Source organism: Etheostoma spectabile, chromosome 13 (genome assembly GCF_008692095.1).
Source record: "Etheostoma spectabile isolate EspeVRDwgs_2016 chromosome 13, UIUC_Espe_1.0, whole genome shotgun sequence".
Taxonomy (NCBI): domain Eukaryota; kingdom Metazoa; phylum Chordata; class Actinopteri; order Perciformes; family Percidae; genus Etheostoma; species Etheostoma spectabile.
In genome coordinates this window covers 13284497-13306868 of record NC_045745.1, presented here as the reverse complement: position 1 = coordinate 13306868, position 22372 = coordinate 13284497, and the positions used below count along the sequence as shown (strand labels likewise).

Here is a 22372-nt window from a genome sequence, read left to right as displayed (position 1 = left end):
CATTGTTGTCATCGGAGTCAGTAGTTGTGTCACTGTGCGTTTGTCGCAGCTCGTTGTACTTCATCTCCACCTCCTGGAAACAGATCATCACAACAAAACAAAAACAAATGTAAAACGCTGAAATGTTTTTTTATGTAATTCTGACTCACTTCACACTTTGCCTCGGAGTCATCGGGCAGTTTCCATAAGTGTGTCGCTGTGAAAGTAGTCTTTTACCTTATTTAGGTTATTCACTTTAGACTAATAGTGGCCTTTTTTAAAGTCATATCAACCCTGTACATTCGTCTGCCTGTTAACACTAGGTTTTCACTATTCAGATAAAAATAAACTAAGTTGAAGTATTACTTCCAGGGAAACTCTTTTCCCAGGTTTCCTGGGATTCTCACCATAAATAAAGTTTGATTTTAAAAACACAATTACTGATCATTAATATCTTATTTTCTGATTTTAATCTTTTATTTGCTAGATTGTTTGTGGTTTAATGCCTCTTAAAAGTACACTATCTTCACAATGGATCTGAACTCCAAACTACAATTCACAGTAGTTGCACAGGAGCAATACATAACAGTAATATTTTATACAAGTATTTTCCCACAGAAAACCAGACCGGATTTTCTAAATTTCCCAGCATTCAACATCTGGTAAACAAGCAAAAACCAGTAAACCCAAAATAAAAACAAACCATTTTGTGCCTTTGTTGTTCAGATATATGCGCATCATGCTGATCTTGTCTCGTCTATAAGCATCGCTGATCTCATGCATCATCAGACCATCAGTGTCTACTACAAAGAATACTTTCAGCGAGGATTTCCCACCTCTTGTTGGGTTTGTGACTCTCCACAGCACTGTGAGTGTGTAAAAGCAGATTAAACAGGCAGTCAGTTGCGTGTGCAGTACCTTCAGATACTGCAGGTCGGCCTGAAGAAGTCGCAGGTGGGTCATAAGCTGCCTGCTGAGGTTGGGTCCGCAGCCGCCCCCTGCCTGCGAGGAGGAGGACAGCAGTTTCCTCATGTCTATCCCCACGTCACCCCCCACTCCCCCATCATCATCAGTGCTGCTCTCCTCGGAGCCCCCACCGAAATCAAGAATCACAAAACCCCCTGAGTGGAGAAGAAGAGAAATAGAGGTGGAACGATATTTTTTGTTTATTACATAGTAAGAGTTTTGGTAATACACTTTTTGGCTGCGATTTAAATTGATACCGCTCTCTTTTAGTTTAGCTTAGCATAAAGACTGGAAACGGGGAAACAGCTAGGTTGGGCATATTCCAAGCTAGCCGTTTCCGCCATTGTGACATCCCAACAAAAATTTAAAAAACTGGAGAGACAATGAGTTATCTTCTGTGGCTGAGGGCCAAAGCCAAAATTGTCAGACAAAAAATGCCAAGAGGCGTTGTAATCCACGTCATGTCCTGCTACGTGCACGCAAGAGAGGTCTACAGTCTCTAAATAAAGGTTTAGAGACTGGACATTATTTTATTTGTTTCTTTTGTAATGTGTAGATATTTTAAAATACACGTTTATTGTGAAATAAATATACCTAAACAAGTAAGTATGTCTCCAGGTGTATTGGATTGCCTTTTTGTGTACATAATGCACAAAAATAGATATCTGATTATAATAGAAAGAATGTGTTTTTTTAGAAGCAATATACAAAAATATACGTACAAAATATACATTTTGGCAGCCTACCAGAACGTTAAATCTTGTTTGTTTAATACAGTAGAAAAACTGCTGTGTAAAAACGCCACGTTATCGCTAGCTGTTTCCTTCTGCTTCAGCGTCTACATGCTAAGCTAAGCAGCTGCCGGCTGCAGCCTTATGTTTAACATACAGATATGAGTGCTGTATCAATATTCTCATCTAACGCGCAGCCAGAAAGTGAATAAGCGTAATTCCCAAAATGCCAAACAATTGTCAAACTATGCTCTCACCGTTGCGTTCAGTCGTCTCAGACAGCTCTGTGTGTCCTGAAGGGAGCTGGGAGTTTTCTTTCTGCGAGCTTGCAGTTGCTCGGCTCTCAGAGGGGCCCTCTGGGCTTCCAGGCAAAGAGGCACTCAGCTGACACCCAAGGGCCCCACTCTGCTTGCTCTCCCCTGTCTCCTCTTTCTCATCCTCTGCCTCTCTGCTTATCATGTGGTTGAAAAGAGCCTGCTTCAGCATCGCCACTAGGACACAGGAATGAACATGTCATCTCAATCATTTACACTCTCAAAGCCTCGACAGATAAAACCCAAACTATCTGTGTGGCTAGATACCATTAGAGGAAGGTGAGAAAAAAATGCAATTTGGGTAAACTGACCCTTTAATATGTAACTTACATGTCCTGAGGGCATCTTCGCCTTTGGAGCACGGTAGGCTGAACGTGTTCTGCTCTTGGTTATTAACGGCGATGCCCTGATGGGACCCATCCTCCAGGAAGGGCAGTCCATCTGCCAGTTGCCCGTCCAGGAAAGCCTCGAGTTCTGCTTCATCCACCTCTTCATCATCCTCCACTCCCTCCTGTCTGTCTGCCACTACCATCTCCTCTTCCTCGTCTTCTGATTTCATGCCATCAAACGGGTTCATACTCGGTGGAGCATGAATGTCTGGAGAAGAGGCGCCATCTTTATCTGGAGTGCATTGCGATTTGGATTCAGATGGTGACAGTGTACATCAGGTTAAACACTGAAAATAAACTGTAGCTTTTAAGCTGATGTAAAATATGAAATACTTCATGTAAAACAATTCAAGCTATGAGGTATGTTCAAATTCAAATATTCCATATATATATATATTATGATATATTATCTATATATATATATTATTATATATAGAATATATAGTTGTGTATCGACATATACACATATATATAACAAAATATAAATCCTCACTGCTTACTGGCCTATAGGTAAGGTAGTCACTAGGGCCATCCACAGAAACAGTATAGCCTAAAGATTCACTGTGCTACATGTATGTTTATTATTAAAACATGATTAAAAAACCATGCAAACAGTTATTATTATTTTAATAGCTTAGCATTCTATGCAAACAATTTTGCATAAAAATTATTTTTGGGGGGGCTTTTCCTTTTATTAGTGACAGTGGATAGACAGGAAAGGGGGAGAGAGATGGGGGATGATACGCAGCAAAGGGCCGCAGGTCGGATTCAAACCCGGGCCGCTGCAGGACTCAGCCAACATGCTCTTACTGGGTGAGCTAGAGGCCGCCCCAAGGGGTCCTTGGTTTAAGAAACGTTGAAGCCCCCTAATTTATAAACAGACAAAGCTTGTTTGTGTTTGTCAGAAAATAGTCAAACAAATGCTTGTTTTGTCTGACCAACAGTCCAAAAAGATGAATAATTTAAAAAAAGATATTCTGTTTAAAATAATATAAAACAAACACAAGCATAAAATCATTAAACGTCAACCACTGCCACTGTACCTGAAGAATGGATGCTTCCACTTGATGTGTCGTTAGGATCTTTGCTCGCCTTGGGCATCCCATGTTTGATGATCTCAATAGCGTCCCGCTCAGAACTGAAACACACTCGCATTAGAAACAATGAAAAGAATAAAAATCCAACACCAGTATTAATGAGTAAGTGGCTACGTTAGTGGACTCACTCAGACTGAGTCGGAGGTGCGTTGTCTCTGCTGTGAGGTTTGGCCTTCATGGTGTCGGCACATTGTGTGATGAGACACTGCCACCTGGATGAACAAAGGTGATACAGCAGGATGAGATACGGGAAACAGATAACATGTTTGTTTGTGGTGCGAGACTTACGTTCTCTGATCGGACACCGTCTGAGCCATCAGCTCGTAGATCTGAGCCCCGTTTTCAGACATGGATAGGACGAAGAAAGACTTGTTGTCTGATGAGGACAAAATGCAACAATGATTATGTGACAGTTACGTTTACATGCATAATACTTAAAGCAACACTATGTAATTTTTCCCCGCTTTGGTGCCCCTACAGGTTGGAAACGGAATTGTCCCATTATGTCTCACTGGAACTACTGATCCGCTACCTGATCTGGCAAACTTGCATAGTGCGGTTATAACTGGTAGAGAGGCGCAAAGCAAATGCAGAAGTGCCGTTCAACCTGTTACGAGTTGATGAACCACTGAAAGGGTTTTGCCAACATTATTTTAAGGTTCAAAAAGTTACACAGTGTTGCTTTAATATGCATTGTATACAAAGGAACACAAACTAAGAAAAGCAGTAAGAAAGCAGAAGACTTGTCCACGGTATTTTTAATACTGGGTTTTCCTCTCCTTCATTCTTGAAAAAAATCCCATTCAAATGAAAACTTAAAAACGCAATTGAAGCGCTGTCAAGAAGCGGCAATACAACCCTAACCCGAAAGCCATGTTGGCCAATCACGCAAAGAAGAAGAAGATGAAAATGATGGCCAATCAAAAGGCTGAAATTGTTTTACTAAAAAGCTACTTGGCTGCAATGGGGCATCAAGGAAGTGAAGAATCATATGTGTGGACTGATAGTCCTATATGTCCTATCCTGTATCTATTCCTCAATATCAAAGTCGAATATAAAAAGTTAGCAAAACTGATCTCATCTTTAAGCGCTGGACAAACTCCCATTGCCATCCCCAGAGCTTGTGTCCCAAAACACCAAGGACTGATTCCCTAAACCATTAAAGATACTAGGACTACTTTGGAGTCAGTGTAGTTCTTACCAGTTGCCACTGGACGAACCAAGACAGTGTTGAGCTTGATAATGGGGCTGAAGATATGTTTGGTGTCAGCAACGCTGGCCGGATTCTTGCCGTGGAATTTGAGAACCAGACGCTCGTCCTGTTTCTGTAGTAAAACCAGGATGTCCTCGAGGAGGATTGTGTACAGCTCTGAAAGGAAGATATAAAAATGTATGCGTGTGTGTATAAATACATGGAGGGTTTGTAAATGTTTTAGGTGAACTGGCACCTCTCTAGCTACCAATACATATTCTATACTTGGTCCATGCAGGGACTTAGTCCGGCAACCCTCCGGTTCCCAAGCCCCTTTGGACTGAGCTACTGCCGTCATATTTCAACCCATATTTTTATTCATTGTGATACAAACTTCATAAGAGGGGGTAAATTAATCTGCACATCCTTCTCTTTATTGATATACTGGTGGAAAGTTTACACTGAATTTCTTTAATGTTATTCTCATATACTGGTGTGTGTATGTACCAATTGTCTTGTCTTTATTAACTTTCCAGGAGAGAGGTCCTTCGTGCACCATCTTCCTCTTGGTCAGGTCCAGATTCTGCAGGACAAGAATCAATTTCCAACAAAAAAATACAACACATAGCTTCTTTTACAACCCCAACATCTCCCACGACAAGATGTTTAGACATACACTGACAACTTTTGTTTAATTTGATGAACCAGGGGAGACTTTATGTTGATCTTATAACCTCACAGGCTCAGGGAAGATAACTGGTTGCTTACCCTCAGCTCCAGGATCATGGGGTTTTCATTCTGTTTGAGTGATGAGAGGTCTAACCTTCTCTGATACTCCTCAAGCCTCTGTTGAGAAAGAAACACAACATGTTAGGTGCTTTTCATACCCCGGAAATTAGACGAGAGGAAAAACTTATTTTAGCTGGTATAGAGTTGGTTTGAATCTTTAAAAAACCTAAATATAGCATAAAACCCTAACTGATATATATTTTAAAATGATTCTAATGTACCTGTTTGTTCTCAGCCTCTTTGACAGCCTGGTTGACGTGGTTGAGGATCTTTTTGCAACATTCGGCAGCTTTCTTTACCTTTTCCCTCTCTTCCCCATCTCCTGTGGGGAGATAAACAAACATAAGCCAACAGCTGCTTGATGTACACCCTTTGCAAATGATCCAGCTTATTAACAAAAGCATGAGCTAAAAAGGTCTGTAATCATATTGACACCTGTGGAGTTTATACCTGTGTACTTGGCAATATTGTCCAGTAGGAGTGGGTACTTGGTGACTCTCTGCATTTCTACAGGAATGATGTCTTTCAGCTGCAGCCTGCGACACAGACGGTTGCTCTCAGCTTCCTGAAATAAAGACAAGAAGGAGAAATAAACCTTTATGACAGGTAATTTATGATACAATAAACAGGACTTGTTATCGTCAGTTTTAATGCTGTATTTCTGTATAATTGCAGATAAAGATTAGGCTAATATTATTAGTACTATAGTATTTGTAGATATAGATTCCAGTGGTGGCTGGGTACGACTGCTTTTCAACTTGTGTCATCCAAACAATAACTCCAGAGAGTTGTGGAGTCCAATTCAATTGAAAAAAAAAGATTTAATCATGTTTTTATTTAACAAAATATTCTTTGGCATCGGGTCCTTTGTCCTAGGTAATGTTGTCTTGTAAGCCCGTGTGGGCTGGGCATATTTTGTTGTATGCTGGACACAAAAAATATTAATTCTTTCAATCGTTCATATTCTTCTTCAATCCATATTTGTTGGTGTTTAGCTTTTGAAAAACAACATTTTCACTGCAGTTAAAAAAAGAAAACTGCTTGCACTCCCGCCTGCCACACACAAAGGGAGGCCCGCACCTGTATTTACAGGGCAGTCTATGACGTTGTAAAATTTGAAAACAGACGTTCAAAGCTTAATTCGTAAACCTCATTGGAAGCTATGATTGTAAAAAAGAAAAGAATAAAAAAGAAATAAAAATCATCTCCTTCCTGTATTCTGTAGTTACTGACCTGCATGAATAAAGTGAAACGCTGGTCTTTCTTCTGCCTGCTCTTGATGAGCTCCAGTGCAGACGGCTGGTTGCTACAGAACGTTCCCACTGCTCGTTTGATTTTCTCCTCCTCCTCCCCACTGAACTGGAATCAATACACAAACATGTACATTTACATTTGGATTTACCATTGCTGATGTTTTTAACCAGAGCAACATAAATGCATGTGACAGTATACTGTAAACATCAATTTTTACACGCGCACACACACGCACACGCACACAGTATATATCCTTAATAAATTACTATTATTGCTGCATTGTTTCTTGTCACATAACCAAATAAAATAAAGATACAAGCCATTTTTATTTGCTGTTGATGTCGTTTGCCGTTAATGCAAACTAAAACTGCCTCCATGTTTACTTGTCTTGATAAATTCAGGATAATGTACATTTCCTCTAGACCACTCTTTCAGTTGCCTTTGGATCATACATTTTAAAGCTTTTAATTTGCCTCTCGCATGAACTGAAACTGATCTTACCCACGCAAGGAGATCATCTGCAATCTGACCGATCACCGACGTCTCACTCCTCTTCCTGATCGCTGTCATCTGCTCTGTTACAGAAACTGTGGAGCAATGTGAAAAGAAGTTCTGAAATACAAAAATTCCGTAACTTGTTGTTGTTACTCACAACAGCTGCAAGCCAAGTTGCTGCTGACGTTTGCTCAGCTTGATTCTCTGATAACTTAAGATCCAGACATGCAATGACTAAATTCCTTCATCCGGTTAAATTATATAGTCCAAGGACCAACATCTGAAAACTGTATCGTAAAAACATGGCTTAAAACTAGATAAAAAGTAAATTTGCAACAGCTTCTGGCAGACAACCACAATGCTAACACATGGACAAAGGGGATATGACGTCATCAACAGGCAATCAAATGACACGCGCCATGAGCTTAAATAAAATTACAAATTGCTCAAGTTTTAAACATTGTTGGAAACAAATTGCACAAATGTGCTAACATTACGAACACAACTAAACAAAATACTATTACATAAGTCTAGTCATTTTTAGACATTTTAATGCGGAAAAGACAAATATATTTTAAAATGATATGCTTTAACAACAATTAGAAAACATAATTTAATCATTGCCACTATAAAACGTTTTGTAACATAAATCCTATAAATCAGTATTAGAACATCATACACTGTAAAAAGACAGAAAGGAGAAATAGCATTCAACAACATGTCAAGGGATTTTATATATTTCATTCATAAGGTTAAAAATAAACATTTTGCAAATCAGTTCTATGATTTGTGCTCTTCCCTCTGTAGGATGCAGGGTATTATTAGTGTGGTAATGACGTTACCATGCAGCTGAATGATTTCCTCCAGGTTTATAAAGATGTGTTTGATGTCTTCTGGGGGGAGGATACTGTCTCTGTTCAACCTCTGCTGGAAAACACAGTCCAACACTTTCAGCATCCGCAAGTGTGCACGTTCAGTGTAGAACAGCTCTGAGGGTGGACAGACGTACAAGACAAGATAGAATTACGGTAATACTTTTTTATTTTCACGTCACACAGTGAATTCTGTGAAATTTCAGTGACTCACCGTTGATGACTTCCTGCCGTTTGATCTCCTGTGGGGTTAGGCTCGCCAGGACGCCTCGACTGACCAGACTCTGCCAGTTCAGAGGGTTTTCTTCACACTCCATCTCACCTCCCTGGTCGTCTTCACTCTGGATGTCGGCTGAACTCACCGGACACTGCACCTCCATCCTACTGCCGGCCAGAGACAGAGAGAGGAGAGGCTTTTTAAAATAGTACGGTGGTGGAAAGATGTCATTCTAAACTTTATTTATTGCACTTGGTTATATTTATTAATTAATTAGCAAAAGATGCATTAGTCTACTATTATTTCCTCAAGCAAAGTGTCTGTTCTTGACGAGTTTTCTATTATAAATACAAAATTCTGGAGTCACCCTGTAAATACCTGAAATTTTCCTGGTCTTCCTCCTGTAACTGCTCCAGGTTGGAGGGGCTGAAGTCAAACTGAGTACTGGTTGGACTGGAGACGCCATCGTGGTGGTCGCCATGCTGCAGACCCTCGCCCAGTCTTGGCGGGATGCAGAATGGAGACACATCTGGAGAGTAGAGAGGAGAGCAGTACAACAAAGAGAGGACATAAACAAAGTCAGGTCTGTCTAACTTATGGTATTCCAGAGTCCATGCAAATATTTATGCATTTCCATTTTCATCTTTGGTTCACTCTTAAAAAGAACATGTAAACTTTTAATTTATAGTAACTCCAAACGGGAACTTTGGTATTTTTCCACCTGGATCCTATTTTTCCATGTTTTTGTGTCAAAGTGACTAATTGGTCCAGTATTGAGTGAGAGCCCTGCAGCCAGCAGCCACGTTCTGGGCTGCAATGTGTTTGCAAAAAGGAAATTATGCACCGTCAATGTACGCCCACTAAAAGTGCTTGATAATGCCACTGAAAGGCTCAGATTGTTATTATAAACGTCCAACAATACTACGGAACGATGGTGAAGACTTGCTTGAAATCTTGGGAGAGGTAACTTGATGCTGGAAGAAAAATGGTGGGAGTTTCTGTGCTGATGAACAGAAAGCATAGGTTTGTTTTATCTAAAGGACATTTCCAAATTGTGAAAACAATATTTCAAGGGTCAAAATGGGTTCACGAAATGTTCTGTTACACAAAAGTCTTTGCTTCTTTCTTATGAAATACTCCCATTTTTTTTCTCTTCAAGCCTCTAAAAATATTAAAATGAAACAATCTTAGAAGAGAAAATCACTCTTTGTCTGAACTGTTCACAACTTATAGACATTTGACCTGTGATGAGGGGTCATAAGCAACAACAATAAAAGGTGGAAGCTACTGACCTAAGATAATGTCAAAGTCCCAATAATAATCAAACACTTCTTTGTTTTTATTTAGCTCTTAATTAGCATCTTTTTTTGTCTGGGAACATTTAGAAATAAATATTGTCCCCAGAAACTCTAAATGAGGTGAGGAACAGAAATAGGTATATCTTACTGGAGTCTGAGTCATGTCCACTAGTATCTGAGGCCTGACCGGTGGGCGAGCTGTGTGTAGGGGAGGTGGTGCTGGAGGACAAAGATTGTGTGCTGGCATCCGATCCCTCACTGAGCTGATTTCCACGGATCCGTCCAGAATTTGAGTCAGACTGCTCAGGGATGCCGAGGGCTGGCTGAGAGAGTAGCTTTGGTGACCGCTGCTTGTTCAGCTCCACGGCCTTACCGACTGCACACAAACACACATGTATACACGCACGGATATACAAAAATACACCGCTTTCCAATTAATTTTATAGCATTAATTGCAAAAAAAAAGGGATATTGATGGTTTTTATTGTAGTAAGAAGTTTTGAAACAATAAACTCAATGGTTAAATTGCAGGTTTCTCACCTGAAGTAGAGTCCACTCTGCTCAGACGCCGAGGCGGGCCAAGGATATTGGGAAACCGAGGCTTTTTCACCTTCTCCTCACCCTCCTTCTCCGGCTTCATACTCTTCTGCTTGTTGAAAAAGGCACACATTTGCCTATGAAAAATTTACTTGTATGGCTGCATTTTTAACAGATTTTGAGAACATTAAAAAACTAAGTTATCATATTTCCTTACATATATACGGACAGACAGACAGAAAGATAGACAGATAGATAGTTTCCATGTGTATGAAAACAATAAAGCATATTTCTGAACAAGGGATCGGACCTTAATCTTAGGCAGGAAATTGATGCGTGCTCGTTTATGTTCGAGGCCTCGAGGCTCCTTCACTTTCACCCCAAGGTGCTTCATATAGGTAAGAATCACATACTGCATTGTTTGGCTGTAACAAAAAAAGGACAAAAAGCAAATTGTTATTTACTGTAAGGTACTGTAATTCTACTACAGCTAATATTACATAATATTTTACCAATATAAGACTCAAACTATTGTCACCTTTTGAGGTCATTTTGTGTAATTAAGTGCAAGTTAGATACAACAAGAAAGCACTGAGAATAGGCTTTTATCCAAAATGATTCACAGATATTATTAGTTCAACAGTGAAATACCAGAACAGAAACTAAAACGCTTTTTCAAAAACAGATACGATATTGACTGTGCTGCAGCTGGTTGATGATAACATATCCAAAACTCCCTCCTTACCACTTCTCCTCTTCTGTGGGCTGTGACGTCAACCTGCAACAGACAACTTGGGGTTAGCAAACAGACACATACACAATCATACAAGGAAAATATGAGTTAAATATACTGTCTGTGTGTGTGTGTGTGTGTGTGTGTGTGTGTGTGTGTGTGTGTGTGTGTGTGTGTGTGTGTGCGCGCGCGCTCACAGGATATCATCTATCTTTGCGAGGATGTGTTCCGCACAGGAGCAATCCTTCTCCAACGCCTGTTGGTCTTTTCCTCCCTCTGAGTCCAGCTTGGACAGCTCGTCTTCAGCCAGAGTCAGACCCATGCTGCGCTTCTGTCTGCAAACACATCCACACATCCACACATATAACATTATTCACAGGGAAAACATATAGGGATATAAGCTTCTTACAACTAAGCTATAATAGATTTGTTTCAGGAAAAGTAAAATCCTTATTGTCAGAATGGCTCAGTGGTGGAAGGAAAAGTACATTTACTAAAGTACTGTACTTAAGTACAAATTTGAGGCACTTGTATTTAACTTTTTTTCCATGCCACTTTCTACTCCTTCTTCACTATATTTCAAGAAGAAAATATTGAACTTTTGGCTTCACTACGATTATCTGACAGCTTTAGTTACTTTACAAATTTATATTTTTGCTAACAAAACATATTAAGATTATTTTAATTAATAAGCATCATGCTAAACATTTCCAGCTTCACAAATGTAAGGATTTGCTGTTTTGCAAAACAAACCTTGTGAAACGTTTATTATTAAAACTATAACAGTCACAGGCAACATTGTATTAAGTACTTTTTTCCTTTTAGCACATTCAGTGCTACTTTCTGATTGTACTTTATGCTTTTACTTAAATAATTTTTCAATGGTTCAATGGTTACCTGTATTTTTACAGTGGGGTATTAGTAGCTTTACTTAAGTAAATCATCTGAATACTTCCTCCACCACTGGAATGGTTACACAGTTGTGTGACCCGTACCTGAAGTCCTCCAGGTTCTTGTGCAGATCTGGTAGGAGTGTGTCTTGTAACCCCTGGGTGTACTGTTTGCAGAGCTCCTCAGGTATCAACTCCAGCCTTCGCTTCTCTGTACAGAGACACACACACACCAAGAAATATTATCCTATTGCAACTTTTAACTCTAACTATGTTAAATTAAATAACCACATTTATGAAACTAATTAAGAAAACAGGCACAATAAACATATATGAATCTTTCTGAAAAGACAGTTCATCCATCTATTTGTGTGTCCAACATTTGGAACTACATGCCTGACTCCTTCTCTGTGTTATAAAATTCTAAACTGAATGTAGAGAAACCCGGTCTGAAACACAGGAACTGTACCTTGACATTATTTTTGTCAACGTTATTATAAAATTCTGAATTTCCGCTATCTGTTAGATCAGTTAAAGCGGGTCACAGATTTAGTTTCTAGCTCCTTTGCAATTCCTGTTTTTTGCAAAATGATTTAAATGAGCTCCACGCAGTGAGGTATACAGATATTTATTTATATATAGATATACATATTTAAGAAAAGAGCACTGGTGTCACATCAATACTTAGTATTGCCAAATAATTTGAGTTGAAGTATCTCAGAGAAAAGGCTAGATGGTTGTCTTTTTATCCCTTACCCACTTCAGCTGCAACTGCCTCTGGCACGGGTACTTTAAGATTCTGAGAAAGACAACAGGAAAAAGAAAGAGCGTTACATGAACAAATATATACAAAATATTCAATAAGTCTGAAATGTGGTCTAAGAGAAAAGAAATTGACTAAAGAAAAAGCAAGAGAATGACGTACTGCTGTTCGATCCATAAAGAGTGCGTGGAACTCAATGAAGAAGCGTCGGCTTTCTTTGGAGCTGGTTTGCTTGTGCATGTCAGCGTAGAGATAGCAGAGCTAACGGAGGGAAGATAAAAACACTTCTATAAAACTGTCAATGTGGAGTTTCTCATCTCATTTATAGTATTAATTTAATATTATGTTGTCTTCACTGTCTCAAAACATGAACAATGCATATTATCTCATCAGAAACCTTTTTCAGACCAGTGAAGGCATTCCACAAGGATTGATCCTCGGCACACTTTCATTTATGTTGAAATTGTATTAACTCATATTTTTTTGCAACACAGCTTTTCATGTCTTTTGTATATGTCCGGATTTTTGTGGAAATAAGGAAGTGATTATATATTTGTGACTTGTTTTTTTAAAGATTTATGTCAATAGAAAAGAATGGACTTGAAGGTTGAGTGTCACAGACAGGGTGGGGAAGTACTGTAGGAAGTATTGAAAGACTATTTGTTGTGTGCCTGTTTAAGTAAAATAGAATACAGTATAGTAGAAGAAGGAAAAAGTAAGAAGTATGTGATATTTGAGTTCTTCATAAAAGTATAATCCCACACTGCTGTCGGATTGATAACATGGGTATTATTATACCTTAGTTTTTATTGTGTGTGTTTGCATGTATACCAAAGGTGCCGGGTCAAACTGCGAGACAACATGATGGAGGAAGACTGCGAGGTGAGCCGGCCGAGACTTCAGCGAGTCTATACTCTGGAAACAGCTACACAGTCCATTAATCTGACAGAGAGAAAGAGAGGGGGATCATTACAACAATTTGCTCCTGAAACTCCACATCAGAAGTCTGGATTTAATGAAAACAATGAGCCCTCGGACTACTGACGTGACAGCAGTATTCAATCAGGTTAAGAGGTTTACTGTTTCACATTTAACTGTTCAATTTTATCCATTAGTTGATTAGAAACATCTATTTAGATACCTGCTCTTGCTGAGAGTCAAAGTAGTCATCTTCTGCTCCGATGATCTGGGGGTTGAGGAGGTAGGGAGAGCTACCCACAATGCACTGAGCACTGGAGTCCTGAGAAGGTAGGATATATTCAGCCTTGTATGTAGGCATGACTAGTCAGAATTTATTCTTACAACTAAATAAAACAAAAAAAAACCTCCCCTGGACAGTGACTGTCTAATCACAGCTTTGTAACCTAACTAGGCTTTTCAAGCCGAGCTGCTGCTAACGTTTGCTCAGCTTGTTTTTCTGAAAACCTAAGATTCAAACGCCCAAAGACTAAGTAACATATTATACCTTCTATTGGCTAAATAACTAAAATAAGCTCATTGTGTGTGTGCGTGTGTGCATGAGTATATTACTGTGTCAGGGGTGTCCTCAGTGTCAGGCGATTTGCAGAAGTTGAGGCCACCTCGGCGGCTGATGTCCGGGCTCTGACAGGGCGTCTCTTTTTTGCTAGGACCCTCTGTGAGGGGGCTGCTGTGCGTCTAACACCCACACCCACACACACACACTAATAACAACACAACACTTTGCCAAATTGATTGTTTAGACTGGTGCGGAATACTGGAAAATCCCAGGGATTGGAAAGTAGGACCATTTCATCCCTATTTATAGAAGTTGTGATAAAAAAGGGGGAAGTTATTACAAAGGAGTCTGTGTAGGCAGTATTTTCAGAGAGGCTTCCTGTTGTAAGATTAGATCATGGGTACTCTTACAGTATACTTTCATTAACGTTCCTCTTACAACAGCAGCACCTGATCAATGGTAAATAAGTTATTGTCATTAAAAAAAAACACAACATAAAGCATCCACAAACAAGTTTAAATTGTCACTAAAATCACAAAAAGAATCATGTTGACATTGAAGCTAAGCGCTCTTTAGGAAATGGAGCATCTACTTAAAAGGCTTCTACCTAGAAATTGTTGTCTGATATTGTCCTTATTTATTTTGGATTAATTCATAATTTTGTGTCCTTTTAATGTCTTAACTTATTGTCTAATCTTTCTTACTATTTTATTCTACCTACCTGCAAAGGGACTACAGGTGGAAAATAAGAATGTGCTTAAACCTTGTACATTAAATTGGTCCTAGTTTATATAAGGTTAGTATTCTTTGTGCACTGTCAAATAAAGTCAAATAACATAACATCATAAAATAGTTTTTTTAGAGCCCAAGGACCCATTTTCCAATAGCTTGCTTTGTCTGGTGTCTGACAGTCCAAAACCCAAAAATATTACATTTACAATATAGAATGGAGAAAATAATCTGGAACTAATAAATGTTTTGCATTTTTACTTGATAAATGGCATAAACCACAATGCCATTCACCACAACCATTGATTTTTATACCCACAGAGTTATTGTTGGTCGAGGGCCCGTCGTTAGGGCCGTAACCCGGTAAGGACTGGGTCTGTTCCCTCAGGGGAGGCCCACAGTCCCCCTCCTTAGCCTCACTATTCCTGGACCCTGTGACTCCATCCTGAAAAACACACACAAAATGTGTTCACCCTCTTATAAGTTACAAAGATCCTGTAGACTAAAGAGCCTGCAGTGACCTGTGGACGTGATGGTGGAGTTGAAGCTTAATTTATACATGAGAGGATAAATGTCGCCCAAATTGTTACAAAAACTAGCCTGACAATCCAGACCCACATCAAGATGTTGTTTAAAAGAAAGCAACAGTGTGATGACAATTCCTCAAAAGGGATCAGAGCCTTTTAGGGCGTTTTTTGTAATATCTGTTGATCATTAGTTGAAATACCATCATGCCACAGTATATAAAACACAGTTGAAGAAATTGAAATCTTCTGCCACAAAAGCTTGATTGGCTCCAGTCAGATGGCTGAGAGGGTTATTCTATTATTCTGAATGGAAAGTCCTCTCTACAAATAGAAGAACAAATTTTCATTGGACATGAAGAACAAATTAGAAAAGGGAGGAAGGAGACAAACATTCTTCTCAGCAAAAGTTGAATTAGTAGAGAATTTTGGAGCCAAAATTATTTAAAACATAAATAATCCATTTGGTGTCTAAATTATACGGGTTTTATCTCCGTTAAATAGTTATTATTGAAGGAAAGAAGCATTGATAAGCAGATAATTTATAAGATTTAAACAGTAGTGTAATAACAATAATAATAACAGCATCATTTTGTGTCCTTACTTTTGGTCAAACCAAACTGTTTAAAAGGATTTATGTAAAATTAGGGTTTAGGTTTAGTTTTCTACCTGTAATGCTGCTGTTGCTGCTTTGCTGAGCCGCTCCTGCAGCAATGAAATGTGCTTCTTGGCTTCCTGGAGTTCCTTCAGTAGTTTAGGCCAAGGGTTTCTGCTGTACTCCTCCTCTTTTGCCTTAACACAAATAAATCCCACAGAAGCCAAGTGTAGGAGACATAAGTCACGCATGGAAAAAGATGGTTCAAGTTATTTGATGATCTCTTGATTAATGGGTCAAATGTGTATAAGTTACTGATGGAAATATGATACAAGGAAGACAAACCATGCTCAACATATTCAGGAGATGGTTATATAATGTATATAATTCCCTGTATAAGGAAATACACATATTCTCATTGCATCATACACACACCTGTAGGTCCTGTTGCTCCTTGGTTAGCATCTTCTGCAAGATGTCGGCCTTTTGGCTGTGCATGGTTTTGTGCTCATCCTAAGAGAGGAAATAAACAAGAAACATTGAGCCAAAAGAGTCAGAAATACATCATTATTACTGTAACACACACGTGAGTGAAAGAAGCTTGAAAACACGAAGGAAAAGTGAAGAGAAGTGATACTAATTTGACTGAAAGTGAAAGAGAAAAAAGGGGAAACGTGAACGTTCATAAATGAATACAGTGTATGATTTAGTACATTCTGCATGTCTTCAAATTCAAGAATTAGAACTGAATGAGAAAGAAAACAGATAAGAGGTAAGCAGATGAAACACATTGTTTACAGTTATTTCAGATTTTATGAAAATTAAGTCTCTAGTTTAACACATCCAGTGTTACAAAGAGGACAAATTGTTGACACAGTGCAGCAGTCCAAGCCGGCAGAAATGAACGGATACGACAGGGCTAATTAAAAATAATGACCTTGTATCAGCCAGATAAGCTGCTGATTTCATGAACCTTATCAGGGTTAAAAATAAGCATGGAAGTTACAATTTGTGTGTGTGTGTGTGTGTGTGTGTGTGTGTGTGTGTGTGTGTGTGTGTGTGTGTGTGTGTGTGTGTGTGTGTGTGTGTGTGTGTGTGTGTTAAATTTGTGATTAAAAAGGCCTACAGTAAATTCAAATTATGTAATCTTACTCAACTCATGATATCTATCTATTCCTCAGTATTTTATTTATACCTCATATTTTATCTTTGTTGGTTGCATATGCATCTGGTTATGGGATCGTAACATATTTCTGTAGAATTGTCTGGGTTTGAGAAAGTTTAGAAATCAGACGTTGAGGATTTGGTATTTCTATGCACGCTCCCTTGACCTATTAGTGAGAGCTAAATGCTATATAATGAAGTGTCCCCATCCTTTAATGAAACGATTGAGCTCTGACAAGTAGATATCACATAGGGAACGCTCATTCTTCTTTCTTACCCCATCAGGCAGAGAGGAGGTGACGTGCTCCCCACGTTGCAGTGCAGGTGAGTGGGGCGCTGAGAGAGAAGAGGGTGGGTTGACCTCTGCCCCTTCCTCCTTCTTTTCCTCCTCGTCCTCCTCCAGGGGGATATTAGGAAGCCCTGGAGGCCTCCCCAACACTGTCAGGGCTACATAGGAACCCGCTGCCAGAGAGGAGTCATGGGAAAGGAATGATGGGAGGGTGAAGAGCAAGAAAAATGCTAATACATGTAAAAAGAGTATCCAAGCCACCGTGAAGATGTGATCAGCAAAACCAGCTGAGAGAAAGAGAAAAATGTGACCACATAAAAAGTAATAAAAAGAACATAATAATGCTCATATACTGTATTAAATCATGAATTCTATGTCTTGTCCAAGCCAGCTGTGCACACAAGTGAATAGGAGAACCGCAAACCTCTCTAAAATTAAATCTTGTATATTTATTTCCACAAGAAATGAAGGTCTTAGTAGCTAAGACTCCGAAAGTTGTTTGTTTGGGGGCATGTTTGTCTAAGCACATCACAGTCAGCCCAAATGTGGATTTAATGATTCCAGTAACTAAAAACAAATCTCTACTGCCGATAACTCCAACACCGGGCAACTCATACTAAAACAATCTAGATTAATAAATAGCACTAGAGGTAAAAGGGAAAATATGTATTTCTGATTCTGGGATGAACTGTCCCTTTAATGTGCCAAATCACTGAAATGATACTGAGTGAGCATACAGCGTATATAAAATGTAATTAGAAGTGCATACTTACATTTTATCAGCTTTACAACCTCTATGTGGTTTGAATGTGTAACTAAGGTCCCATTAACCTGTCAGAAAACAAAAGCATCGGGAGTTCAGCTCATGTGTTGCACTGAGTAAAAACTACTGCTGATGCTCCCTGCATGCATTTTAACTTGAAGGTCTTTACTTTACAGCCACAGTTGTAGGCAATGGCAGTCATCTAACCGTTGGTTTGAAAGGATGTACTCCTTACAATGACATTTCCAAATGCACTGTGTTGACGACCTATTACGCACTCCCAATCATTTCTATTTTAATAAAATTCTTAGTTAATGGATAGTGAAGACAGCGGGAGGCAGCTCTGCAGCAGTGAATGTTTACTTCAACAGAGAAGAAACCTGGATTTAATCATTTAATCAAGACATTAATTCCTGTGAGGAATCTGTGTGATCGTATTTTTTTTTTTTGTTGCAAAAATGATGACTGTAACATTCACGCTGTTACTTAAATTACACAGAGAGACAAGTGGGGATACCCTATGATGTGGAACGGTGCCTTCCAGTTGAACTGGGAAGGTGGAATTTAGGATTAACACATAGCAGTGTCCACCTTCCATCTGTGGACATCTTAACACAGTGTATGTAAGTGCAAAATGCTGCCCCCCCCCCCCCCCCCCCCCCCCCCCCAGCCCATTAAATATGTTTTTCCAGAATATTTACCAAAATATGTTTCTGTTTCAGTTGCTGATCCTGGAAGTAAGAAGGAAATAAATAATTCCCACCTTAATGATCCGGTCTCCTGTCTGAACACCAGCTCGCATTGCAGCTCCATCTATAACAAAAGACAGAACACAGCCAAGTGGGTTGTGGTCAAGTGTGTGTATGTTTTGCAATCTTTGTGAGGATGAATTTCTGTTTTAAAAGGACATTTCTGTGTTGCAAGGTGGGAACTCACTTTTTCTTGAACGTTAAGACTCACTTTTAAGTTTAACATTAGAATAACCGTAAAGTATAGAAAGATAAATGTGTGTGTGTGTGTGTGTGTTTGTTTATGTGTGTGTGTATGTGTCCTACCTTCTTTCACCAGCTGCACAAACACAGGGTTGTCTCCACTTACAGTCAGCCCAAAGCCATTTTCATCTCTCTGGATTATCACACACCGCTGGACAAGACCTATCATTTGCACCCAAACACACACAAACCTATTGCATTAGATCACATGCTGCCGATGGTGTCGTGAAATAAGCTACAACTAATTTTGGATGCGAAAAAGATGATCCAACTTCATGGTATGATGTTTATGGTCTGGTGCAATCTTCGTCTTGTGGGAAACATTCTCGACACAGGAAGTGACAAATCAAGAGTCTGAAGCAGAAAAGGTTTTTAAATAGAAGCCTGCTCTCTTTCTAACAAAAGCTGGACTCCCCATCAAGGGATGTTTTTCCCTCTCTTGTCTCTTTGATATACTTTGCATCGTTATATAATATCAATACTTTTTGTATATACTCAAAGTAAAAAAAAAAATTAAGAGGACCATTCAAATAAAAAAATTAATATAAAACATCTGCATAAAGGGTGCCTGGGTGGCTCACCTGGTAGAGCGTGCATACATTTACAGAGGCTTTGTTCTCAATACAGCAGCCACAGGTTTAGTTCCGACCTGCGGCCCTTTGCTGCATGTCATTCCCCCACTCTCTCCCCTTTCATGTCTATGCTGTTCTGTCTCTCCTGTGGAGAATTACATTCATTTTCACCTCACCAAAATGCATTGTGTGTATCCTTAAGGCCGACGATTTTTTCCTCATGAAAAAGTTCTAAAAGCAGATTTATTTTTTTATTTTTTTTATATATTTTTATTTTTTAAATTGTGCTTAATGTGTGTGTTCATATTTGCTAGCTTTTAGTCTTCTTTTTTCACTGACTTTGTGGGCACATTTTTACTGGCAAAACAACCACAAAACAATGCGTAATACTAAGAATTCTTCTAGTTGTCAAAAACTCCACAAGTGGCATTTAACCTCCTCATATCTATTAACCCACCCTTTTTCTGTACTTACTATTTGTAGTCACACATGCATGACCACATGCACGAGCCAATAGTACCCATTTAAATCTGTCATGACCCAAAACAACCAGTCCCTCCATTTATAAATTAATTCCTATTCCTATACTCTACCTTCCCCAACTCCCTGAAATCTGCACAGACAATCTGCCAGTTTAAGAGATCTCCATCAGGGATGTCTTCCTGTAGCCACTGAGTGAATTTAGTGACTTAAAGTCTGCCTCAGCCAGGTTTTCCTTCTCCCACTTCAAAGAACTATCTGAGATAGCGGAGTGGATAATTGGTTGTCTTCTGGCCTCCATGAAGGATTGTCCAGAGTGGGGTAAAGGGCAGGAAGGATTCATGTGAATCCAGCAACCCAGGCAACCACCTTTACAACTTATTTCTGCAGACACCCCACACCATCTCTGTTCACCCCTGCACCAGCTCCTGTGGTAAACTCTGGAACAATTTCAATCTTTAAAGTGCAAATCAAATATACAACAAAGAGACAGAAAACTTTATTCAAGAGTAAGGAGGAACAAGACTAAAACTGTCATATAAATCAAAGTTCACTTACTGAACTTAAAGTTCTTACATAACTTAATCAGGTCTGCAACTAAAAAAAATGTATTTGTTGGTTAATCTGCCAAATTTCTTAATAATCTATTTTATCATTTTGTTTGTAAAATGTTTTAGTAATAAAAATTGCCAATCATAATTTCATAAAACCTATTGTGACATATTTAAATTGCTTGTTTTGTCTGACCAACAAAAATCGGAAGATATTTAGTTTACTGCCATATAAATAAAATAAAACTTCTAAAAAAAAATAAAGTCTTAACTTTTGAGAAGCTGAAACCAGAAAATGGTTTGCATTTTGCTTGAAAAGTGACTGAAACTATCAATCAAGATAGTGGGCAATTATTTTCCTGTTGATCAATAACTAACACTAATAACTAATAAACTAATCAAAACTAATAGTTCCTGTTCAAAATGCAATCTCAACTCAATGTCAATGTCTAAAAGCAATTGCATTTTGATTGCAAAGTGCTGTTGTGGAAGTTGTGATTAGAAAGTTATCTACAAATAAAAAAATAAAAGAAACAAGGAAACGTCAAGCACTAACAAGAAAAGTGCTTCAGAGTAGAAATGCTGCAACAAATTAAAGAAAACTAAACTAAACTAAGTATGAAACACAAGCATCAAAATCAGAGGACAGGAATACATACGTGTGTCTCTTTACCTGTTGGGTCAAACTCATGTTTGAGGGAGACGGAGGATTTCTCATTCTTGGGTTTCTTGTCAGTGGGGTCCTTGTTGAGAATGCTTGGGGTCCTAGAGAGACATGGAGCAAAGTAAGAACACACATATGAAAAAAATAAATACATACATAGTTTGTTTAATCCATACAAAAACTGGGGTTTAAAACAGCAAATTGTGTTATAACGGGGGTATTGTACTGGACCATTTCTGGTTGGCACAATGACTTCCTGAGGTCTCCGGTGAAAACAAAAATTTACATTTTTACATTCCGGATTAAACAAAATTGTTTTGTTTTTTATACCTCTGGACAAAGCCCACTAGAGCTTTCGCTGTTTCCAGTATACGCTACGCTTAGCTAACCGGCTGCCATTTGTAGCTTCATACTGAACAGACAGATTTGAGAGTGATATCGATCTTGTCATCTAACACTCGGCATGAAAGTGAATGACCATATTTCCCAAAATATCTACATTCAGTGTACACATATAACTATTTACAAGCAGTTGGAACATGTTTTGGGATGTGAAAGACATGCCTAAACAGGCGATCAGAAACCTGAGTAACAATATAAACCTGCTGTACATGTTAATGACATGACCCAGACAGAAGTTGAGTAAAATGGATTCACCTTCCTGCCAAGGAACTCAAAAATAAACGAGAGGTGCGGGTGTAAAATACAGTTCATTTACTTTTAATACTGTGTTCCCCACATAGTTGGACATGTATTCAGATCTTTCCTCCTATGAACAACAGCCTTCTTTGCCACTCATACAGTGTGCCATGAAAACTCACACCCTACCTCAGACAATCAGTGTCATATGTTCTCCAATCATGTGTTGTGTATACTACTGTATACCAAAGTGGAAACTTAAAGTTAATGTCTTCTTTTGAATTAAATGACAATGACAAAAAAAAGACCCCAACAGGCACCATGTACTCCCTCTCTTTTGGGATTTGTTTAATATGCAAACCCCTCGTGGGACCACTTTATATTAATAGCAGAGGTTCCCCTATTCTTGCCCCCCCC

At 38.9% G+C, this 22372-nt stretch overlaps 1 protein-coding gene across 3 annotated transcripts in view; it reads right to left on the bottom strand.

The window, feature by feature from the left end:
* Positions 1 to 22372, bottom strand: part of arhgef12b (Rho guanine nucleotide exchange factor (GEF) 12b) — a 36241-nt gene that overhangs the window by 3007 nt on the left and 10862 nt on the right. Inside the window, exons 2-37 of one of the 3 annotated variants that reach the window (XM_032532917.1) lie at positions 21326 to 21417; positions 19113 to 19211; positions 18821 to 18870; positions 18068 to 18125; positions 17283 to 17467; positions 16277 to 16354; positions 15916 to 16038; positions 15042 to 15167; positions 14047 to 14172; positions 13658 to 13756; positions 13348 to 13458; positions 12679 to 12777; positions 12510 to 12552; positions 11859 to 11964; positions 11061 to 11198; positions 10876 to 10908; positions 10441 to 10555; positions 10134 to 10239; positions 9742 to 9969; positions 8674 to 8824; positions 8293 to 8462; positions 8049 to 8195; positions 7213 to 7298; positions 6691 to 6816; positions 5908 to 6022; positions 5679 to 5779; positions 5437 to 5514; positions 5176 to 5251; positions 4678 to 4845; positions 3765 to 3852; positions 3605 to 3688; positions 3423 to 3517; positions 2321 to 2611; positions 1934 to 2167; positions 898 to 1100; positions 1 to 73 (exon numbers count right to left, since the gene is read on the bottom strand). In XM_032532917.1, the coding sequence (XP_032388808.1) occupies positions 1 to 73; positions 898 to 1100; positions 1934 to 2167; positions 2321 to 2611; positions 3423 to 3517; positions 3605 to 3688; positions 3765 to 3852; positions 4678 to 4845; positions 5176 to 5251; positions 5437 to 5514; positions 5679 to 5779; positions 5908 to 6022; positions 6691 to 6816; positions 7213 to 7298; positions 8049 to 8195; positions 8293 to 8462; positions 8674 to 8824; positions 9742 to 9969; positions 10134 to 10239; positions 10441 to 10555; positions 10876 to 10908; positions 11061 to 11198; positions 11859 to 11964; positions 12510 to 12552; positions 12679 to 12777; positions 13348 to 13458; positions 13658 to 13756; positions 14047 to 14172; positions 15042 to 15167; positions 15916 to 16038; positions 16277 to 16354; positions 17283 to 17467; positions 18068 to 18125; positions 18821 to 18870; positions 19113 to 19211; positions 21326 to 21417 (4301 nt within the window). The remainder of the gene's footprint in view (positions 74 to 897; positions 1101 to 1933; positions 2168 to 2320; positions 2612 to 3422; positions 3518 to 3604; positions 3689 to 3764; positions 3853 to 4677; positions 4846 to 5175; positions 5252 to 5436; positions 5515 to 5678; positions 5780 to 5907; positions 6023 to 6690; positions 6817 to 7212; positions 7299 to 8048; positions 8196 to 8292; positions 8463 to 8673; positions 8825 to 9741; positions 9970 to 10133; positions 10240 to 10440; positions 10556 to 10875; positions 10909 to 11060; positions 11199 to 11858; positions 11965 to 12509; positions 12553 to 12678; positions 12778 to 13347; positions 13459 to 13657; positions 13757 to 14046; positions 14173 to 15041; positions 15168 to 15915; positions 16039 to 16276; positions 16355 to 17282; positions 17468 to 18067; positions 18126 to 18820; positions 18871 to 19112; positions 19212 to 21325; positions 21418 to 22372) is intronic. The other 2 variants (XM_032532920.1, XM_032532919.1) reach the window with 2 other exon arrangements.